This window comes from Eleginops maclovinus, chromosome 4 (assembly GCF_036324505.1).
Source record: "Eleginops maclovinus isolate JMC-PN-2008 ecotype Puerto Natales chromosome 4, JC_Emac_rtc_rv5, whole genome shotgun sequence".
Lineage (NCBI taxonomy): Eukaryota > Metazoa > Chordata > Actinopteri > Perciformes > Eleginopidae > Eleginops > Eleginops maclovinus.
In genome coordinates this window covers 23,726,948-23,746,476 of record NC_086352.1, presented here as the reverse complement: position 1 = coordinate 23,746,476, position 19,529 = coordinate 23,726,948, and the positions used below count along the sequence as shown (strand labels likewise).

The 19,529-nt window shown below is 38.8% G+C and overlaps 3 protein-coding genes across 4 annotated transcripts in view; all 3 read right to left on the bottom strand.

Moving 5' to 3' along the window:
- Positions 1-7,891, bottom strand: LOC134863752 (mortality factor 4-like protein 1). The gene is made up of 12 exons (XM_063882410.1): positions 7,686-7,891; positions 7,164-7,210; positions 6,987-7,054; positions 6,771-6,857; positions 6,432-6,512; positions 6,198-6,223; positions 5,461-5,549; positions 4,188-4,289; positions 3,453-3,541; positions 2,918-3,090; positions 1,268-1,352; positions 1-293 (listed from the first exon to the last, which is right to left on the bottom strand). Exons 1-12 carry the CDS (start codon positions 7,723-7,725, stop codon positions 209-211), a joined length of 972 nt encoding a protein of 323 aa, XP_063738480.1. The 5' UTR covers positions 7,726-7,891; the 3' UTR covers positions 1-208.
- Positions 7,892-9,417: 1,526 nt separating this feature from the next.
- Positions 9,418-10,960, bottom strand: rxfp3.3a1 (relaxin family peptide receptor 3.3a1). Its single transcript, XM_063882074.1, has one exon. It carries the CDS (start codon positions 10,809-10,811, stop codon positions 9,825-9,827), a length of 987 nt encoding a protein of 328 aa, XP_063738144.1. The 5' UTR covers positions 10,812-10,960; the 3' UTR covers positions 9,418-9,824.
- A 733-nt stretch (positions 10,961-11,693) lies between these two features.
- LOC134863588 (E3 SUMO-protein ligase PIAS1-like) overlaps positions 11,694-19,529 on the bottom strand; it is a 41,843-nt gene continuing 34,007 nt past the window's right edge. For both annotated transcript variants that reach the window (XM_063882173.1, XM_063882174.1), the window contains 3 exons: positions 18,140-18,279; positions 17,908-17,948; positions 11,694-16,323 (listed from right to left, as the gene is read on the bottom strand). In XM_063882173.1, coding sequence (XP_063738243.1) covers positions 15,964-16,323; positions 17,908-17,948; positions 18,140-18,279 — 541 coding nt within the window. In that variant the 3' untranslated portion in view covers positions 11,694-15,963. The remainder of the gene's footprint in view (positions 16,324-17,907; positions 17,949-18,139; positions 18,280-19,529) is intronic.

Below are 19,529 nucleotides of genomic sequence, written 5' to 3'. Positions count from 1 at the left end.
GAGAAAAGAGGAGACATTTTATTAACAAAAAGAGGTTTCTTAAGTTTCTTTTCTACTTCCTCAGTGCGACAAACTTCCGAGACCTTTTTGGAGGAGGCAATTCAGTTCAAGAAAAAAAAAATCTCATCCAAGCGTGACCTCAAAAGGTAGTAATGGTTATTTTACATGTGGTGTGATAGAGGAGTCTCTTCAGGAGCACTGAGAGCTTTCACACAGCCTTGCGGTGGTACTCTGGGGGAGCGACCTCGTAATCAGTGGCACTCAACAGGGTGGACAAATTCTTTACCAGATACCTGTAGAAAAATGTAAATTATTACCACAGAGGATTAAAAGTTGAAACAGCAGTCATCATTTACAGCTTCAAAGGGGATTTTTACAACAGGCTTAAAAAGAATGAAATAAATATCACTCAATCCTCTATTCTGGCAAGTTAGGAGTCCCAATAGGAGTTGTGTCCTGTTGTGCATTACGTAAGGTATGTCTGGATAATCAGAAGTGAAAAGACGAGAGAACGCTCTTCACATATTAAACTGAATCAGATTGCAGGACTTATCCACTTGGGGGGCGTTAGAAAACAAACAGTCTACTTCAATAAAACATAAGCAAGTGTTTTGTTTTTAAATGCATGAACAAACCTGTAGAAAATCATGCAAATAACTATTCTGTGTTGAGGTTCGGGAGGTTTGACATTTATATTTCAAGACTAGGCCTTGAGTGTTTGCAGCAGTAAATGTACACGTTCTAGCAAATTACCATATAAAGTCTGGCAGCTCTATAGCTTAATGTAGAGGAGAAAACACGGAAGAAAAAAGCTAAATATATCTGTCACACTGAGGTAACACGCATCTCTAAAGGTGTTTGTTATCCCTTTTCTTTTCTACTCTCTTTCATACAGTATATGAAGTGTAATTGTTGAAGAAATAAAAGGCTCTGTGTGTTCACCATTTAACCCTTTTTAGTCTTGTGCTCCCAAATACTTCAGATCCATATGTGAAAAAAGGCACTCAGGTAATTTCTTCTCCTTGACAACTTTTCCTCACATTCCTTTTAAAATAAACATTACCCAAACTTCAGATCTGTATGTCATTAAATGCTGTCAGGTCTCCATCAGTCGCAGCACACACATTTTTCAGAGCAGAAAATCGATTTTCATGTTTTGAGGGTTTGCAGCAAGCCTGGCTGCACTAATATCAACGTGGTTGCTACATGACATTTGAGAATTAGCCAGACATCACAGAGCGTGGTGGGACCGGGAGTTCAACCTTACTTCAGGAAATCTTGGAGGTAACTGAGGAGCAAAGCCAGACTCTTCTCGTCCAGTGGAGTGTAGGCCAGCATGGAACCAATTCGCACTGTGGGAGTGGGGGGACGGACATAAGTGAGTAACAACGCAGAACTGCAGGCTGAAAATGATATAGGACTGATGTTGTGAAAGGAAAATGACTTCTGAAAAATGACAATGCATCCAGAATTTAAGTTTCCTAGATTACTATTTCAATCATCTGAGGCACCCGATTATAGAGTGCTGCAGGAATCCTGCAGGGAGTCCTAAAACCTGTGTCAAAAAGAGATTTTCGAGCTTTGTCTCACAACATAAAACCTACCCCAAAGAATCAGACTACAAAGGTTGTCAGGGACATTAGACGCCATCATGCAGATTGCCATCTCATCAACTCAGAGGGGACGACGTTAAAAATCATAATGGCTTGTCAGAATTTATTTTCAGCAATGATCCACCATTGCTTTCTCTCGAGGGAACAATGGCACTGCTAACTTCCAGTTTGCCTACAAAAATATGCAAATCCGGCAGCTCTTCATGCTGAGAGCATTTTAATCAAGACCCTTTATAAAAAATATAACTTTTAAATTGTAAATTCTAAATAAGGTTTAAATGAAATAATTAAAAGATTATCCTCCACGCAGACCTTCTGAGTGTTTGCCCTGCTGAATGTGGTATGATTTCTTTGTTGAATCACTTGAGAAATCTGAAGAATTGCTTAAATGTGTGTCAAGCAGTTTACATCAGTGATCAAAGAGATGAGTCATTTTCAGGAGCCAGCAGAGTTATGTTTACCCTCCCAGTGATAAACAAAATGACTGCAATTATCATTAAGATCCATCACAAATGTCACACTGAACAGCTGACCTGATTATTGTTATGGGGTATCTTATTCCTACACACTCAAGAGCACATACAACTGTGCAAACGCATTATTTCCGGCAGTGGCTCAGTCAGTGGGGTCGCTGGTTCAAGTCCCCGAACAGACCTAAAATATGGAGTGTGGACTGCTACTTGGAGAGGTTCCTGATCACCTCCTGGGCCCTGCCATGGTGTCCTTGAGCAAGGCACCCGACAACCCCCCCCCACCCCAATTGCTCACGGGGCGCTGTACAATAGCTGCCCACAGCTCCTAGTACTAGGATGGGTTAAAAGCAGAGATGGAATATCACTGTGTGTGCTGTGTGGGGGTCTCATCCTTCCAATTCACGCAGCCCTCTGTAAAATGCTATACAACTAAGTTATTTTTACAACTGTTGGTAGCTCAGTAGAGGATTCATTTGCACAGTGGATTATGTTGAATAAAAAACCCATATAGCATTGGATAATCGTGAAAAATGTAAAGACACAATTCACTTTCTTGCAACAAAGAAAGCAGAGTGCTTATTGTTACACCTCCATAGAGAACACGGAGTTGTAGGAACACACTCAGTTCCACTGTCCTGAAAGACAAGAATTTTCTAAGAATCAAATTAAATGGTCTGAAAGCACCGGGAGGCGTTTCAGTTTCAGTAAAATGGTAAAAAAAATCCATTGAATAACTCAGTTCAAAGCTCTGTTCTGTGTGTGGGCTACATATGGAGGTGTATAACGGATACGTGTGTGTGTGTGTGTGTGTGTTTCAACGTGTGTCCCTACCAAACAGACGCAGTAAGTGCGGGGCTCCATACACCTGAGACATGGGCATGTCTGGGTGTTCAGCCAGGATCTCGGCGTACTGCGGCCTCTCAAACTTGTAAAGCAGCTGTGTTCCCAGCATGACGTTAAAGTACTCCCGTATCCCTGCAACCACTTCATTTACCGCATACTCCCTAAGTGAAGGGGGAGAGAAAGAGGTCACGTATATCTTCAAAGAGTTTCCATGGAGACATCAGAGATGGAAACTTTAAGGAGACATAATTGGAACAAATTTGAAATCAGTGGAGTTCAGTTATAGACATACTATAAAATTCAGCAAGATGTCCCCTCCGTACAATAGCTGCATTTGATGCGCATAAGTAACATCCTTCCCGGTAAAATGAACAGTATTTTATTTAAAATGTCAGTTTAGGGACACTGCAAGAACTGTAACTGAGCAGGTGGAAACAAAGCGCTAAGTGATGCCTAACCTCTTATCTTAATCTTCCAACATTTCTCCACATCCTTCGAAGAAAGTTAGGGTGGTTATTCTTACTTATTGTCCGAGTTTCCTTTTGATTTCTTGTAGTTTGCATAGTCCTCCAAGACAGTCTCTATATTCTTCTTAGCAGGCAGATGAAATAACTGTAAGCAACAGAAAAGCTTCATTTAGATATACAAATATCACTGATCACTCATTTCAGACAGAAGTGTTCCCACATATTCTCTAATAAGTAGTAAAGTCATGCCAGTGCTACTTTACACAGACCTGACTTTAATGTGCCGCTGTGGTGTAGAGGTAGCCAATCCACCAGCTATTGCAGAACTGTTATCATGGCATGCGCTGGACATAGGATATCACGGTACAGGGGTCACTGTGAATATATACTATGAAGATAAATGATCTATAAACTTTCTTTAGATTATTTACCTTCAGAGTCAACTGTATATATATATTTTCTCTAATGCCTGTTTATTTTTATTTCTATTTGCTTCTTTGAGAGGTCTACCCTTTAGCATTGTTTAATTCTTCTTTTTATTTCTAATTATTTTCTATGCCTTGTATTGTATGATGCTGCTGCAACACACACATTTCCCAGTTTGGGATTAATAAAGAAATTCTTATCTTATCTTATATATTGCAATACTGTAAGAGAGAAAATATATTGCCAGTTTCTGAACCTTCTTTAAGAAAACCGTGTTCTATGCAACAGCGTGATCACAGTCCCTCTTACATCCGACATCATGGCACTACTTTTTGTGAAATCTAAACCCCTATTTTTCTTCCCACCTGTTTTTGTCGTGTGATGAGGTCCCAATCATCCACTAGCCAGGGTTTCAGCTCTTCAGGGATCTTCACTTTCACCTCCACACGGTTGGTGAACATTTCCTCCTGGACACACAATGTGGATTCTTTTGTTTAGGAGCAGGATAACATTTCACACAATCGGCAGAGGGCAGTAATAATACTAACTATAATAATAACTTGTAGTGCAGTAGACACTACAATATTATAAAGTTTCTAACTACTGTTTTAAAATTCAGCAGTACATGATATTTATTCTCGCATTGGCATCATGATAAACTTTCTCCCATATATTTACCTTTCTTTGATCCAAATTATATGCAGATCTTGGATTATATTAGGAAATTAACTAAGTGCAATACATACATATGCATATTCAATTATGTAAATTAGTCATTGTGTTTTATTTTCAACAATAGTATCTCAGTATGCCGACACTGCTGGCAGGTCTTAATAAGGAGAATAATGCCCTTCTGTCTGGGGTCAACTTTGTCCCTCAAATGCTCTTTATCGACATAAGTAATCTTTTTCTTGTCTTGGTTTATATACATGTCAGGATTACTTCTACCGCAGTCTGCATGTTGCCAACATTTTCTAGCTCTTAAACATAAACAAACTTAAACATATTTCAAATGTGGTAATTGACTCCTCAAGCTACTTTCTGAGCCAGATTAAATTGGAAGAACAAAATAGGCACATACATTTATAGTTTTTTGAACTTTTGGGTCAAATAGTCATTTATGGTTTCAATTTATAGGTTCAATGATCTAAAGAGCTCCTTAAGGGGAGACACTAAGGGCCAATACATTATCTTTCCTCTGGTACATTTTAAGAGTTTGGGCTATTTTTGCTTCCATTACATTTTTTACTTTTAGGCTAGGGGAAATAAAAAATCCAAAATAACCATACATTTATTTTATTTGCTTCTATATTTGAGTCGGATTTATACTTAATTCACCCAAAGTTAGCATCACATAAAGCCACATTTGCACATTTAAACAAACGCATTTCTGAAACTTGTAATTTAATAAATATAATAATGTAATAATTAACTACGTAAATTTCATGGGTTTTCTCGATTAGATGAAAATATTACCTATATTCATCTGTAGTGACTGACTTTAAAACTAAGTACGTTTGTTCTTTCAACCTTTTTACATAAACAAAATGCTTATTATGAAGAGTTTAAGTTATATAATCAATTGGGATTTTTTTGTAATGTGTATCAGCAGAGTTTCACGTGATTTAAGATACATACACTCTCCACAGTGGGATCAACCCGAGCCCTCTTCTTCCGTGGTCCCTGCAGCGTTTCTCCGCTGCTGGTGCCTTCACCCGGCCCTGGGGCTTAACAAGACAATCACAGCTTATAAATTATAGAGAAATAAATGTTATCCTAAAAAGACTGCCAGGTTTTCAAAGTCTACGTTATTATTGAACTTAACAAATCAGTCACAGGTTTGCAAAATAGGACAGTGCTTTCAGGAATAAAGCATGAGCAGGAAGCAAAAAGGCATTCTGAAGGACACGTAAATAAATCAGCCCTGCTGCTAAAAACACTTTGAGTTGGTTTTTCCTTTTGATTTTCTCACACTCAGCGTGAAATCAAATGACTTCACACATGAAAATACAACATTAAACGTAAAGAACTGTTACTCTTAAAATACACTTGAATTCATAAAAGTATTTCCTGATATCACCCTATGCAACAATGTTTGCACGTCTTTCTTATATAGACGATGCCATTATTAGAGATAAGCTCCTAGTCTGCACTCACCCCAATAAATTGCTCACTGTACAGTACAAACAGGGACACATTTGCCAATTCTTAGATATCTTAGAACTTGCTGAAATGGACTTGATTTTTTATAGTTACATTTTAATGTCCCATTCTGAATAAAACAAACATGTCATTTGCGTCACAATTTATGAAATTGGACTATAAAAACAAGGTAAAGCTTCCAGAAAAATATCATACAGAAAGGTTTTACTTACTCTTCTGCTTTGCCTTTTTCACTTTCCTAGGATGCAAAAAAACAAAACATTTTAAGGGACAAATATACTACACATGTTAAATGAATGCTCCCTCCATTTAATATACATTGTCTGATCTACATTTTGTCTACTTACATGACACTTTTATTTAAAGCTACATACAATAAAGGACCATTACGATAAGTGTGTCATATTGTGAATAATTAGAGGTAGGGAGACAAGGTGGACACTTACAGATCAACATTTTTCTGCTGCACAGCAGCAATCTTCTTAGTTGGTGCTAAACCCCTCATCTTTCCCTCAACATAATGGTCCCTGGAGGAGAAAAACATTCAAAGTTAAAACACTTACATAAAAAAGAACATTATGTACAGTGCTATGTTCAGTATCTTAGAGTACCTACTCATTTAAAATCATCATCATTATGTTACTCGTTTGTTAAGTTGAAGCTATTTGAGGATAAATGACAAAGTATTCAACATTGTTGAGTTACGTTTTACACACTAACAGATGTCTTACAAAAGATGATTCTTGATCCTCTCTACCGTCTGTGGACCAAAAGAGGAAACTTACTGATTGGCCTTTTGAAGCTCTTTTTGTTTCGCAAGGTTGCTGTCCACATATTTGAGAACTCTGCTTTCAGGAACCCATTCATCCCAGCTGCAAATGAGAAATACCATTTACACTTTAAAATTCCATCACAGGGAAAAAGTGCTCATTGATTTCAGTCACAGAAAGTTGTCTATAGAAAGCCAGAAAATCCAATTGTATCCAAACCAAGACGCTCACTTTTTGTTCCATCCGCTGTAATGAATAAAGTATTTGATCAGTTTATCCTTTATGTTGATCTTTACGCACTGCAAAAGAAGAGAACACACAAAGGTGTGCATAAATCGTTGGCTCACGTTAGTTTTGCAGTTAATTATCAACTAATAATATACATACACTGTTAGTGTAGAAACAAACCTTAGCTTCATAAAGCAATGGCCCATGAAAGCACAGGACTCTTTCACCTGCGAGGAGACAGAAACAATGAGAGGATGAGAGGGAAAAACCACATACATTACCAAAATATGTCCAGGTGTAAAAACTCTTTAAACAACCATGAGGGTCCATGGATGGATTTTGAATTAGATAATGTGTACTGACTTGGTTACAGCGGTTCTTGGTGTGTCAGTGGCTGTTTAATAAATAAGGGTTTAGCTAATACATGGCATGAATAACACGCTAGCTAGCCGTTAGCCTAGCATAAACTTCTGTTTTATACATTATGCTTCATTTTAAGGTGATGAGGTTTAATTCATTTGAAGTGTGGGTATGTTTTGAAATAACTAACCACATAAACAACCAATAACAAAGACTCTGTGGCTGTTTCCCCCTCCCTGGAGACCACTATTGTCTAGCTAGCAGCAGCAGCAACAACAACAACAACAACAACAAACCCGCCCCTTTCAGGCGCTAACAGCCGCCTTGTTTCTCTGTACAAACCTTCTTGAAATTTAGGTTTAGGGTCCTGTTTTGGCGCCATTCACAGACTCGACGGATCGGATCTCTGAATGATCAAATTCGAGCATTGCCAGAGTCCATTTCTTCCAGGCTCAAACACCTTCGACATTGGTGCCAAAAGCGAAGAAGAAGCTGAGGAGAGCCCGCCTGCTGCTGCTGGTCACCTGACCACCATGGACACTGCGCTGCGTTCAAGGGGCTCCTGTTGAAACTCGGAGAAACGAAGATTAAACAAACGTTCTCACATATTTAGCAGCGACCAATACCAGAAGTGGATGAAGAACTCAGATTATTTACTAGCAATTCTTAACTGTAAAAATACTCTGTTACAAGTAAAATTCCTTGATTCAAATGTTACTTAAGTAAAAGTACAAAAGTATTAGTATCAAAATATACTTTAAGTTCCAAAAGTAAAATGACTGTTTGCAAATGACCCATTTAAGCACCATACATTTTTAATAATTGTATTTTAATTATTGATTAATGAATGTGTTTACCACTTCAATTTTGCACTTTGTAAATGTGGTGTTTATTTTGATTACATTTAATAGGTTGAATGGGTAGATTAACCTATACAAATATATTTGTTATTAACAATCCTGTAAGTAGTTATTTACTAAATCTGTAAAATACATGTAATGCAGTAAAAAACAACAACATTTGCCTACAAAATGTAGTGGAGTGATAATAAAGTAGCATAATGTGAAAATACTCAAGTAAAGTACCTATCTTTTACTCAAGTACTGTACTTGAGTAAATGTTCTTCGTTTACATTCCACCACTGACCAAAACCTCTTTGACAATACTGCGAACACTGAACTAAAATCAATTTAATATATTTCAAGACTCAATAACATTTATGTTAAGACTGGGAGGGAACTAGACCCATAGATTGGGAATAGCCTTACTAAAAAACTCTAATGCCGAATAGCTTCACCTCAGGCTACACAAGTTAAATGCTGCTCACACATTCATGTATTAGCGTTTTCCCAGTCTATTTCATCAGCACTTTGTATGCCGATAATGAATAAGGTCAGTATTTCAATGTAGGGTCAGTGAGACACTGTCCTTCAGTCATTCATAACTTCTTATATCACTTCAAAAGTGTTGCATTTGACTCTTGTAGAATTAAATTGTATTTGTGAGAATACACGTTTTATTATATCACATCGTGGATATGTTTATTTACAACAATCATATCAGATTTTCATGTATTTTATGCCTAAAAGTACAGTATGTATTTTGCCACGCTAAAGTCAATACATTGATGATATATTTTTTCTTTCTTTGCTTTAGGATATTTTGCATCCATGATCGTCTTAAAACACACTTATCGAAATCTGGTTACATTACTGTGAGCAGGATCGCTCAGGTTGAAGACAAGAGACGGAAGGGTTCGGGGTTGGGCAAAAATAATAGCGTTTATTCCACAAGAAACGTGCAAACGAAAGACAGCTCCCCGGCACTTCCAGGACGGGCAAGGCCAGGACGGTGTGTGTCGGCTTCCCAGGACCCAGCCTACTGCAAGACAGACCAGAACCAGGTTACCAACATGCTTTATATTAAATGACTGATTACCTGATTCTGATCAGCTGTCTGGTCTCCGGCCGAGCCACTCCCCCCACCCCAGCAGCTGGCGCTCTAACCACACCCGGCTGCCACAATTACTTACAAATATATTCACGGATGGATGTTAAGAGCGCTGAGTCCCATGTTGTTTGATCAGTTATGACGCTAGCACAATATACTTATATAATACTAATTATGCGCAATTATGCACATACTCACTACCAACACAACACTCCTAATAGTTATCTTACATACAAATGCTGAAGTGGACATCAGTGTATATTTTCACACATTAATTATGCGTAAATCAGATACAGCGGTTTCTCCATATACACGAGCCACATTATGCAAGGCTATAAGGACAAGAAGCGCTGATGAAAGTTATATTTTCATTAAGCAGAATGGAACTGATATTGAAATGACGCTGCTGTGGGTTTCTCATTGTGCTTTCTGACATGTCTCCTCTCTCACTCCAAGCCTTTTTAACCGTGCGCACTCGATGCGTCTTGGGTACTGTTTCCAACACATTGAATCATTTTCAGTGCTCGAGCATCAACTTCTGTGTATCAAACTTCTCAGTTTGTTCCTAAACTCCTTCCTCATGAGGCAGTAAATAACCGGGTTGAGGCAGCTGTTTGTGTGAGCTAGACACACGGTCAGAGGGAACACATATGTGTGCACTATGTAGTACGCTCTGTCCCAGTTTGCAGCGTTCAGTTTGACCAGCACACTCCACAGGGTGATGGCATGATTCGGCATCCAGCACAAGAAGAAAGACAAGACGACGATGGTGATGGACTTAGTGACTTGGGATCTCCGTTTGGGGTTGCTTGTTTTCATACTCCGGTTGCGGATGAAACGCAGGAGCATCATGTAGCTGATGGACACGATGGACATGGGCAAAACAAAACCCACAAGTATTTTCTGTATGTGGTACACAGCTAGCCAGTACTGTCCACCTGGAAACCTCAACAAACATAGTTTTTCTCCCGTGACGTTGCTGAGAGTTGAGAAAATAGACGTAGGAGCAGTAGCCACAGTTGCCAGTGTCCAAATAATTGCGCAGGTCCATTTGGATGAACAGGACTTGCGCGTGGTGCTGTTCTTCAGAGCCGAGGCGACAGACCAGTATCTGGTCACACTCATGGCAGTGAGGAAAAACACGCTGGCATACATGTTCATCACGGTGACTGAGAGGATGATTTTGCACATGGCGTCTCCAAACGGCCAGCTGAAGTCCAGCACGGTGTCCACGGCCCAGAAGGGCAGAGTGAGCACGAACTGCAGGTCCGTCACTGCCAAGTTGAGCACAAAGAAGTTCACGGTGGACTTCTTCCTCTCTTGTTTGACCCTGATGAAGAAGATGACCAGCAGGTTGCCCATCAGACCTGCAGCGCAGACCACGGAGTAAACCAGGCAGATGAGGAACCTCAGGATCAGGCTTCCGTCGGCTGTCACGTCGATGTCTTCCATATTACTGAAGCAGTCCACCTCCACCAGTGACCTGTTCAAACACAAACTCTCATTTTCTTCAATCATAATGTTGGCAGTTTTAGAAAAGTCAGTTAGAGGTCTATCATTAAGACAGATACAACCATTTAGGTCCACAGAGAGCTGGTGTGTGCATAACCACTTTAGAACATGTTGCCATCCCTTCGTCTGTATCCACCCCACCCTCCTGTCCTGCACTGTCCCCTCCTCTCATCTCCAAGACTCAGCCTCTGCTCAGACAGCATGACCGTTATGGCTGGGTTGAGGTGTTAATTGGAGAACATTAGGTTTGATGCGTCCATCAGTCTTGAGCGTAACGCAGGCTTCCTCATCACTTTCGATCCCAAACAAAACATCATAATAATAATAATGATTTCAGATGTTATACATAGCGTGTGTCACATTAAGGAAGGCACCGTGGACTTGACAAAGCATGACTAATTGGTTTTGTTCCATCACAGCAAGGGAAAAGTAAGCAAAATAACAATGACTCTCTGCTGCTTCCTGGTGTTCACTTCTGAGTGTAACAAGCTGTAAAAAAAGATTTTGTGATATGAAGAAAATCAGATATGAGAATATTTTTAACAAAATTCGCCGACTTCGATATTGCAGAGACACTGCTTGATTGACCATTGATGCTCCCTTAAAATATCTACAAAATGAAATATTCGATAAATAACAATCAGTTATGTGGATTTTTGTTAGTAAAGGCAAAACATAAAACAGCTAGAACGTGATCAATTCAGAAAATTACGGGACAGTAATTTAATGTAGCCTTAAAATCCATTAAGAAAATCTGACTTATGAATAAAATGCATATTAAATAAAATCTAAGACAATATCTAGGATAATCACAATATTGATGTATATTGATATATTTCCCAGCCTTAAACCCTATTGTTTAACAATAAGGGAACACACAGAGAGAAATACCAGAATGCATTTTATTACATCTAAACTTCTCTACATAAACAGGTAACATTCAATTAGTAAACAATTTCTTCCAATGCAGGTAATAAATATTTGTTTTACTTGGTATATTTGTACAAACTGACTAGGGTCCACTGTACACCGCCTTCTCCTTGCCCTCCTCGAAAAGCCTTTTTATGATTTTTCTCGGATTGGAGCCGTGAAACAGAACCTGTGAATGTTTTAAGGCAGTGAGTGCACGTGTCGACTTGAGTCTGACTTTGAGAATATTTCTGTTGTTTAAGACTCTTTATTGGCCACAGTCCTTTTTTTTAAAAACAATATTACAGCTTTCATTTTCCAAAAAATATATAAATTAATTTATTCTCTCGCTCTGAATTGACACAAAAAGCATACAAACGGACATCAAACACCCACGTTTGGATCTGAACTCTCAGGTTTCCACACAGACAGAATATACACATTGTTGACTTTTCCCTTTTATCTTAAGTGAGGCATCTCTTCACTGTAGCCTGTAGAGATTAACTATAGTGGCCTTATTCCATTCACTTTATACTGAGCAGATGCTGGTTATTCCCAGTGCCCTAACACCAGCCAACACATAAGCTCCTGCAATCAACGCTCATATATCTACGGCTCCTGGTGTAGAGGGATTGATATGGCAGCCCTGAGCTCATCCATTTCTGCTTGCAATCTAACACTTTCCAACAAAATAACTCCCCAAGTTAAAAAAGGACAGCTTCTCCCAAAGGAAACAAACAGATGTGCACCACAGGATGGAGTTGTGGACACTTTACATTATGAAGCATCTCTGTATCCCCATACAGATGTGGATCACTTCAACGGAAACACATTCAACACGGTGTGCCCTCTCTCTTCTTGTGCTGCACTGTCTCGTGAGGGAAGAATACGTTTAAATAAATAAAATTGTGATTGAGAAAACTATGACCATCTTAACAAGCTTCCAAATACTGGTGATTTGTATTTAAACTAACAAGAAGGAAACTAAAGGATCAACATCTTCATCAGTGTACAAAGCCAGGGTAACACTTTATAATAAAGGTGAAAACACACATTTAAATAAATGCAAAAATAGTACGCAAGTACTGATTTGATGACTGAATTTATACAGAATGTGACGCAAATTCATGTTGTTCCCATGAAACAGTCACTGTGAGTTTACGTAATGAGCTAACACTTAAAGGATCAATGTTTTTTCACAAATTATTTTATATGCTACCAAATTATCTGGAATCCAGTTACAAACTCTGGCATGGCTGATAATACATTTCCAGAATGTACCTTTTTGCTAAGCTAAGAAAAACCCATTTGTGAAAGTGCATGTTTAGCCACAAATGGGTTTTAAATGGCACTTAGGTCTGAAGTGGCTGCTCATAATTTTTTAGCTTACTTACCTACTTTATTCCAGCATAACTAATGTGTGCTTTACTTCCATATACTAATATGTTAGCTTATTCTGTATTATTATATCTTTTTTTTTATCTGCTATGCCACTTTTGTGTCTATCACTTTTGTTGTAACAAAAGTAGATTTCCCCGCAGTGGGACTAATAAAGGATTTCTGATTCTGAAATGGTTTATTTAATTAATATGATTTTTGATTGTCTAAACCAATAAATACAACAGAAAAATATAATTTGCAAAATTTAGATAAATGCCACCAATGGCAGGGATTTTGCAAAAACATGTCAATGTCTGATTGAAGAAAAAAAGATGGCTTGATATTTCCATGAGAATTAATACTGCCTTTTTTATGTAACTGGACTGGACTAATTGATAATTCATTCAGCATTACCTAATTACATTAACTCTCAGTGACTTGGTGAGCAACCACAATTCATAACACATCCTGAATTAATTAAAACATTAAATCACCATGAGTCATGCACGTATTAATTAAGCATGTGCTTTATGTCCTGATTATAAAGTGTCACAGTGAAGCATTTACATGACCAATGACTCATTGGTACCATTTTGAGAGATTACACTGCTGGCAAAGAATATTAATAAAATGCATATTAAATAAAATCATATCACAACAGCTCCCGAGTGAAAGTTACTCACACTCACCAACGGAAAACAACCATTTGTAAAAAATATAATATATAGAAATAAGAAAATAAATTAAAAACTGAACAACACTGGAAATACACAAGTACTGGTTTCGCGTCAGTGTGAGAGCCGGGGTTTGTTCCCATTAGAATAACCGGGAATAAAGTTAAAGATGCAAAGAGAGAGCAAGGGAGGAAGGGGTGGGTGGGGGGGTCACTTTGGGTCGTCATCCCAGTGAGACGCTGAAGGACGGGACAGGGGATGGGGGCTGCTGTCAGAAGGGATTATCCGGTGGCCGGTTGGGATAACTCGGCTTCGAAGTGAGCTGCCTGTCTCGTACGTCTGAAAGTGGAACATCGAGGAGAGGCTGATAAGAGGGGAACGTTACAAGGAAGCGCAGGCTGGAGGAGGAGTGGGCTGACTGGGCAGGGCGGGGACACTACTGTATGTCACTGCTAATGTCACCTTGATTACATCTGCTAAAAGTTGAAATGGAAGCAAACACCAAAAGTGTATCCTTTCTTACAATTGTACACTACATTCATGAGCAAACTGTGTTTTCAGCTGAATCGAGGTACTCCACCTCGCTTTGACACTTCCACATCGTACACAAAGTGCTCCTAAAGTTTTTAAATTACAGGCAGGTCATGTATTTTTAAACCAGCTGGCTTTGTGCCCAGTGTATAAATTGGCATGTTGACATCTCCCTCTTTCACTGGGGCACACTTCGATGCTTTCCCAAAAAAAGTAGTTTCCCAAAGATAACGCCTAGGCTGTCAAACATATCACGAGTCTTCACAAAAAGCTTCTACAGAGATAGAGCAGAGGTTTCGGGCGACCATTAAAGACATTCTTTCGAGTTTGAAAACCCAAAACATCCCCACCACGCTGTGAAGCATGCACACAAACAGGCACTAGTTTAAAGTTGGTCACATGCCATGGACACCGTCTCTTCAAAAAGAACCGTGCTGCTACAACAGCTCGGCCTTCAATGTAATACCTTTTTAAAAGTCAAGCAAAAAAATGATGAAACTAAGAAGACAAGACACAAATTGACAGCATTTAAGTGTCTAAATAACCATCAGCTAAAACCGAAGAAGTGGACACTCGGACGGAGAACACTGTGGCACACTGATTCAACTGCACTCTGAATATTAGGATCATTTTCATTCAGGAACTTTATCTTGTTTTTGGCATTGTGCAAAAAGAAAAGGAAAACAATAGAAACTGTTCCAGCTAAAAACTCTAAATCTGCAAGTATAAATAGTTTAAAAGTATCCATTTCTAAATGCTTTGCCGGCAGAGTCTTTGTGAGGAGTTGGAAATCAAAGAGTGATTTCTACTACTACTCACTCCCTACAGCAATAACCTGAAGGTCAAAGGGAATGCATATGCATATATATATATATATATATATATATATATATATATATATATATATTTATATTTATAATGGTTTAAATATCATACTTAACTTAAAGCATAATAAAATTATTAGTACATGAAAAAAACTGTAACTTCAGTGTTCTTGTTATTGGAACGAGAATAAACCATCATTTTAAATTCATCTTAACTCATTAAAAATGAGTTAAGAATAAGACAGGGAACTTAAGTTAATCTTGTAGAAATGCAAATAAAACAAAATGTAAGCAGGAAAAGAAAGAGAAGGAAAAGACAACCACATGGCAACAGGCATTATGCAAAAGCTTTTGTCAGAATAAAGGAAAATGAAACCTCAGTCCTCCAATTGAAAACAGCAATCGAAGCAGCTCACTTGACTGAAAATGTTCCAATATAACATACAAAAGTAAAAGAGGAAAATATATTTGTTCTCTGTACACGGTGCCAACTCCCCGGGTTTGTAGAAAAGAGCCTTCGTCCTTCGTGTGATTTTTCTCATGTAGAGTCTTTGCTGTTAGTGCCATGTTGGTACCATTATCATGCTGGACAGGTTTCTGATCTGAAGTCAGTACACAAACAGAAGTCCACCGCTCAGTCTAGGGAAGAGAACCCTCTGTTCATATTATATAATATATAATATTAGTGCTCTCGTTGAGGCAGTCTCCTCATTACGACCCCACAAAGTGTGATGACCTGGGGCCAGTCAACTTTCTGGATCAAAACTTCACCCTGTAGTCAAAAGAAGTGTGTTACTGGATCTCAGCTGGACCCAAAGTGTAGTTCTGACCCTTCTCGCGTCAGTCCAATGATATAACGTCAGGTATCCCGCCGTAAATCGCTGCCACTGCTGCCTCAGCGCTGCTCCGGGTGGCCACCACCACGGGGTGTGTGTGTGAGGAGTGTGAAGAGTGTGAAGACGAGTGTGTGGAGTGGGTGTCGCGGAGGCTGCTGGACGACACCAGACTGCTGCTGCTGCCCGAGTTGCTCGCCCCGTTGGTGGGCACGGTCAGCGAGGGGGCTGAGGAGCCACCAGATTGGTCGAGAAACAGCTGTGAGGAGGAGGTGGAGGTGCTGTAGGGCAGGAAGCGGTTGAGAAGCAGCTCGTGGTCATCTGAGGCTGAAGCTGCGGCTGCAGCTGCCATCACCATGTTGTAATGCTGAACCAAAAAGAAACACAACAGAGGAGCAAATGTGAGTTCACACTCAGAGGCTGCCGACGTTACAGTGGAGAGTATTTATTTTACAAAATACCCAAGAAAATATATATATGTATAATACATTCAAAAGTCCTTAGTTTTGAAATCCTTAAATTAGTTTTTAAATTCTATGAGTTGAAATGTGCATATAATGTAAATAAAATAAACTCAATTTAACAAATAAGTCTGATTTACTGGCTAATGTTGAATTACGAGGAGATATTAATTTGGTACGTAGAATAACCCAACTATAAGTGCAATCAGCTGGAAATACAAAAGTCCCCTGCCAACATGAGGAAGGTCTTTAACAAGTCAGATGGTTCATCTTTTTTGGCTACAGCAGATTTCCTCTTGTGTATTGATTTTATTTAACTGACATTCATCTTTCAACCAATCACTGTTGAGATATTACTAAATTCACAAATGATAATTGAAGTCATCCATGTCAACACTGTCCCTGTCCTCATCTCAGGACTGCTGTCAGCATATGTGTGAACGGTTATTCAGCGAAAAGTTTTAGCAAGGTTATTTTTTTGAGAAATTTAGTTTTGCAGATTAGGTGCTTTGTGAAAACGTTCGCTGTTTAAGGCGAGACTACAGATGAGACGTTAGGAAGATCCAACAGCATGGCTATTAATTACTGATTGTGTCCCATGAAGGAGAGCATCAAAGATGGGAATATTAACATTTCCCTGTGAGTTAAACCCAGAGGCTATTTACTATTTTTTAGTGGTTTCCAGCGGTGCAGGTAGCTATCCACCTTTATGAAAAATTAAACAGTAGCATCTTTCCAGAAGCAATTTATCTTTTTTCAACAGAAATGCTGCTTACAGTCTCTGTGAGAATCATGATCCAATAAAAACTGTTCACAGCGAGGGGGACTCGCCAGAGCAACGGGGGTGCTGATTCTGGAAATGTATGTTAAATTTTTAAAATGTAATTTTAAAAAACTCTGTGAAATTCTATTAAAGCTTACAGTAATGTATCTGAAATTTCAACAGCAAAACTATCTTAACATCTAGATATAGTGTCCCACTAAAGGAGACAATGCTTTCTTGTTGGTAATCTTGGATAACCAACCCTTTTTAATGTTAATTTTAGATAACAGAACACAAACAGAGCAGACTGAAAGATGAGGATGTCAGAAATCAAGAAAACAACTGTAATTATGTGCTTCGGAGAGTTCAGCCCCCCAGTAACCGGTGGGTAACAACCATCATTTGTCAAACCTCTCACTCTCAGGTCTCCTTAAATAGCCCGTCGAGACAGAAGCAGACAGTGACACAGTTAGACCGTGTAGCAGCAGACTGTGTGACATCTTATGGCCACAATCCCCCAACATTCTCTATGCTTTATTTTCTTAATTTTTTATGTTCTGAACAGTTTGACTCGTTGCATAGAGAACATTTTTCATCAAATAACACTTTGCTGATTCTTATTTGTTTTTCATGTAAGAACAGGTATTTCTTTAAAATGAAAAACGGGCTCCTGCTTCACTGAAAACAAAAAATATCTGGCGGGTAAACTCAGTGACGTTTTACGTACCTGATGATTGTCGCCTTGAAGGAAAGAGAAGAAGTTCAACTCTGGAAATCAAGTACAGACAGAATAATGGTGAATATCATCAACAACCAACTCAAATGTGCAAATGCATAATGAGTACATTAAGTTACTAAAAGCTGGAGGCATATTATATAGCTACGGGTGTATTCTTAAACCAGATGCATTTCGTAAAACCAAGCACAAATACAGTACATTTCACCCCTTGAGATTTTACCTGACAGGTCGTTGGGGGTGTGGTAGTACGGTCTGTAGTCCTGAATGAGGGGGGGGACAGGAGGGATGTAGCTGGTGTCCACGGCAGGCATGCTGGGAGTGCAGCTGACAGGAGAGGCCTGGTGGTGCAGGTTCAACACCCTGCAGGCAGATACAGAGGAAGCGGTTTAGAGAATAAGCAAATTAATATATAATAAGGCTTTCATTTCATGTCATATTTATAAGTCACAGGGTGTGTCGTCTCCTCCTCTGGACCTGGAAACACAATCCTCTGAACCGTCACAGGATTCATAAAAGTCAAATGAAGCAGCAGAATTTATACTCAGATGTACATAATGTATTTTCATTTGTAAGGATAAAGCAGTTGTTTCAAAAGGCCTCTCATAACAAAACCCTCAGAGTTGGTGAACATTGAAACACACAATGTCACAGCAATCTCATAGGCTTGTGTTATTGTCGTTTATTTCAACTATGGCGAGATAGACGGCAAACTCACTCAAGGCTCAATGTTTTTGCACAGAAAGTTTGTGACATTTATTACTGAACAGCAGAAATGATATGTAATCTGATCTTTTCAATTCTGGTTTGTCACTTAATATGCTTGTTTATGAGGAATCATATTTCATGCATCATTTTCATACGATGAAAAGCTTTGAACCTGTAATACCCAAAGGGTCTAGTCAGAGGCGTGAAGAGCCAACCCAGACGCTTCCTTTTTGCAGTTCTTAAGAAAAATGTTGCTGGAAAAAAAGTATGTTAACCCCAAATTAAAGGAACTACTAAGTATGCTGCAGATTACAATAAAAACATTTAGCTTCCACTGGCTGTTAGTCGTTTTGAGTTGTAGTTCACTTTTCCAGATTTTGATATACATAAGATTCCAACTTCTACCTAAATCCAAAGTGTACAACTGTGAGTCTCATAACATGGTCAATGAAAATAATGTATGGTTACGGGGCGCCCAAAAAAGCTCTTCCCCTTACCTCTGTTTGCAAACTGGATGAAGTTTCCAATCCTTTCTGATCCTGAGGGGTTTGTGAAGCATTTAATGCTGTCTTGACATTTATATACATATTGAATTAGAATTGGCTGAACTTTAATCCTCAGATCGCGATGTGGCAAAAAACTGATTTTGTGTTTTTTTTTAAAGTCGACTGTTTTCTAAATTTTCCTTTAAACTTTCAGAAATAATCCTCAGTCTGCACTCTCTGCTCTCCTCTGTGGGTGCTGGTAATTTGAAGTTGTTAAAAGCAACTTGTGTGTTCAAGTGCAGAACTCATGAGGTTTTTAGCAACTAATTCATAAATAACCATCTGAATGGCTAAAATATGCCTCATTTACCCATTTAATTAAATATGTGTGTGGAGAAGGAAACATGGTTTGAGTGTGTG

Bases quoted from the DNA above. Each gene is read 5' to 3' on its own strand.
- LOC134863752 (XM_063882410.1), bottom strand. From the start codon at position 7,725: ATGGCGCCAAAACAGGACCCTAAACCTAAATTTCAAGAAG. The intron at 6,224-6,431 runs GTAAGTGTCCAC...TTTGCATCCTAG, and splicing joins CAGCAGAAAAATGTTGATCT to GAAAGTGAAAAAGGCAAAGC. The intron at 3,091-3,452 runs GTAAGAATAACC...CCCTTCACTTAG, and splicing joins AAAGGAAACTCGGACAATAA to GGAGTATGCGGTAAATGAAG.
- rxfp3.3a1 (XM_063882074.1), bottom strand. From the start codon at position 10,811: ATGATTGAAGAAAATGAGAGTTTGTGTTTGAACAGGTCACTGGTGGAG.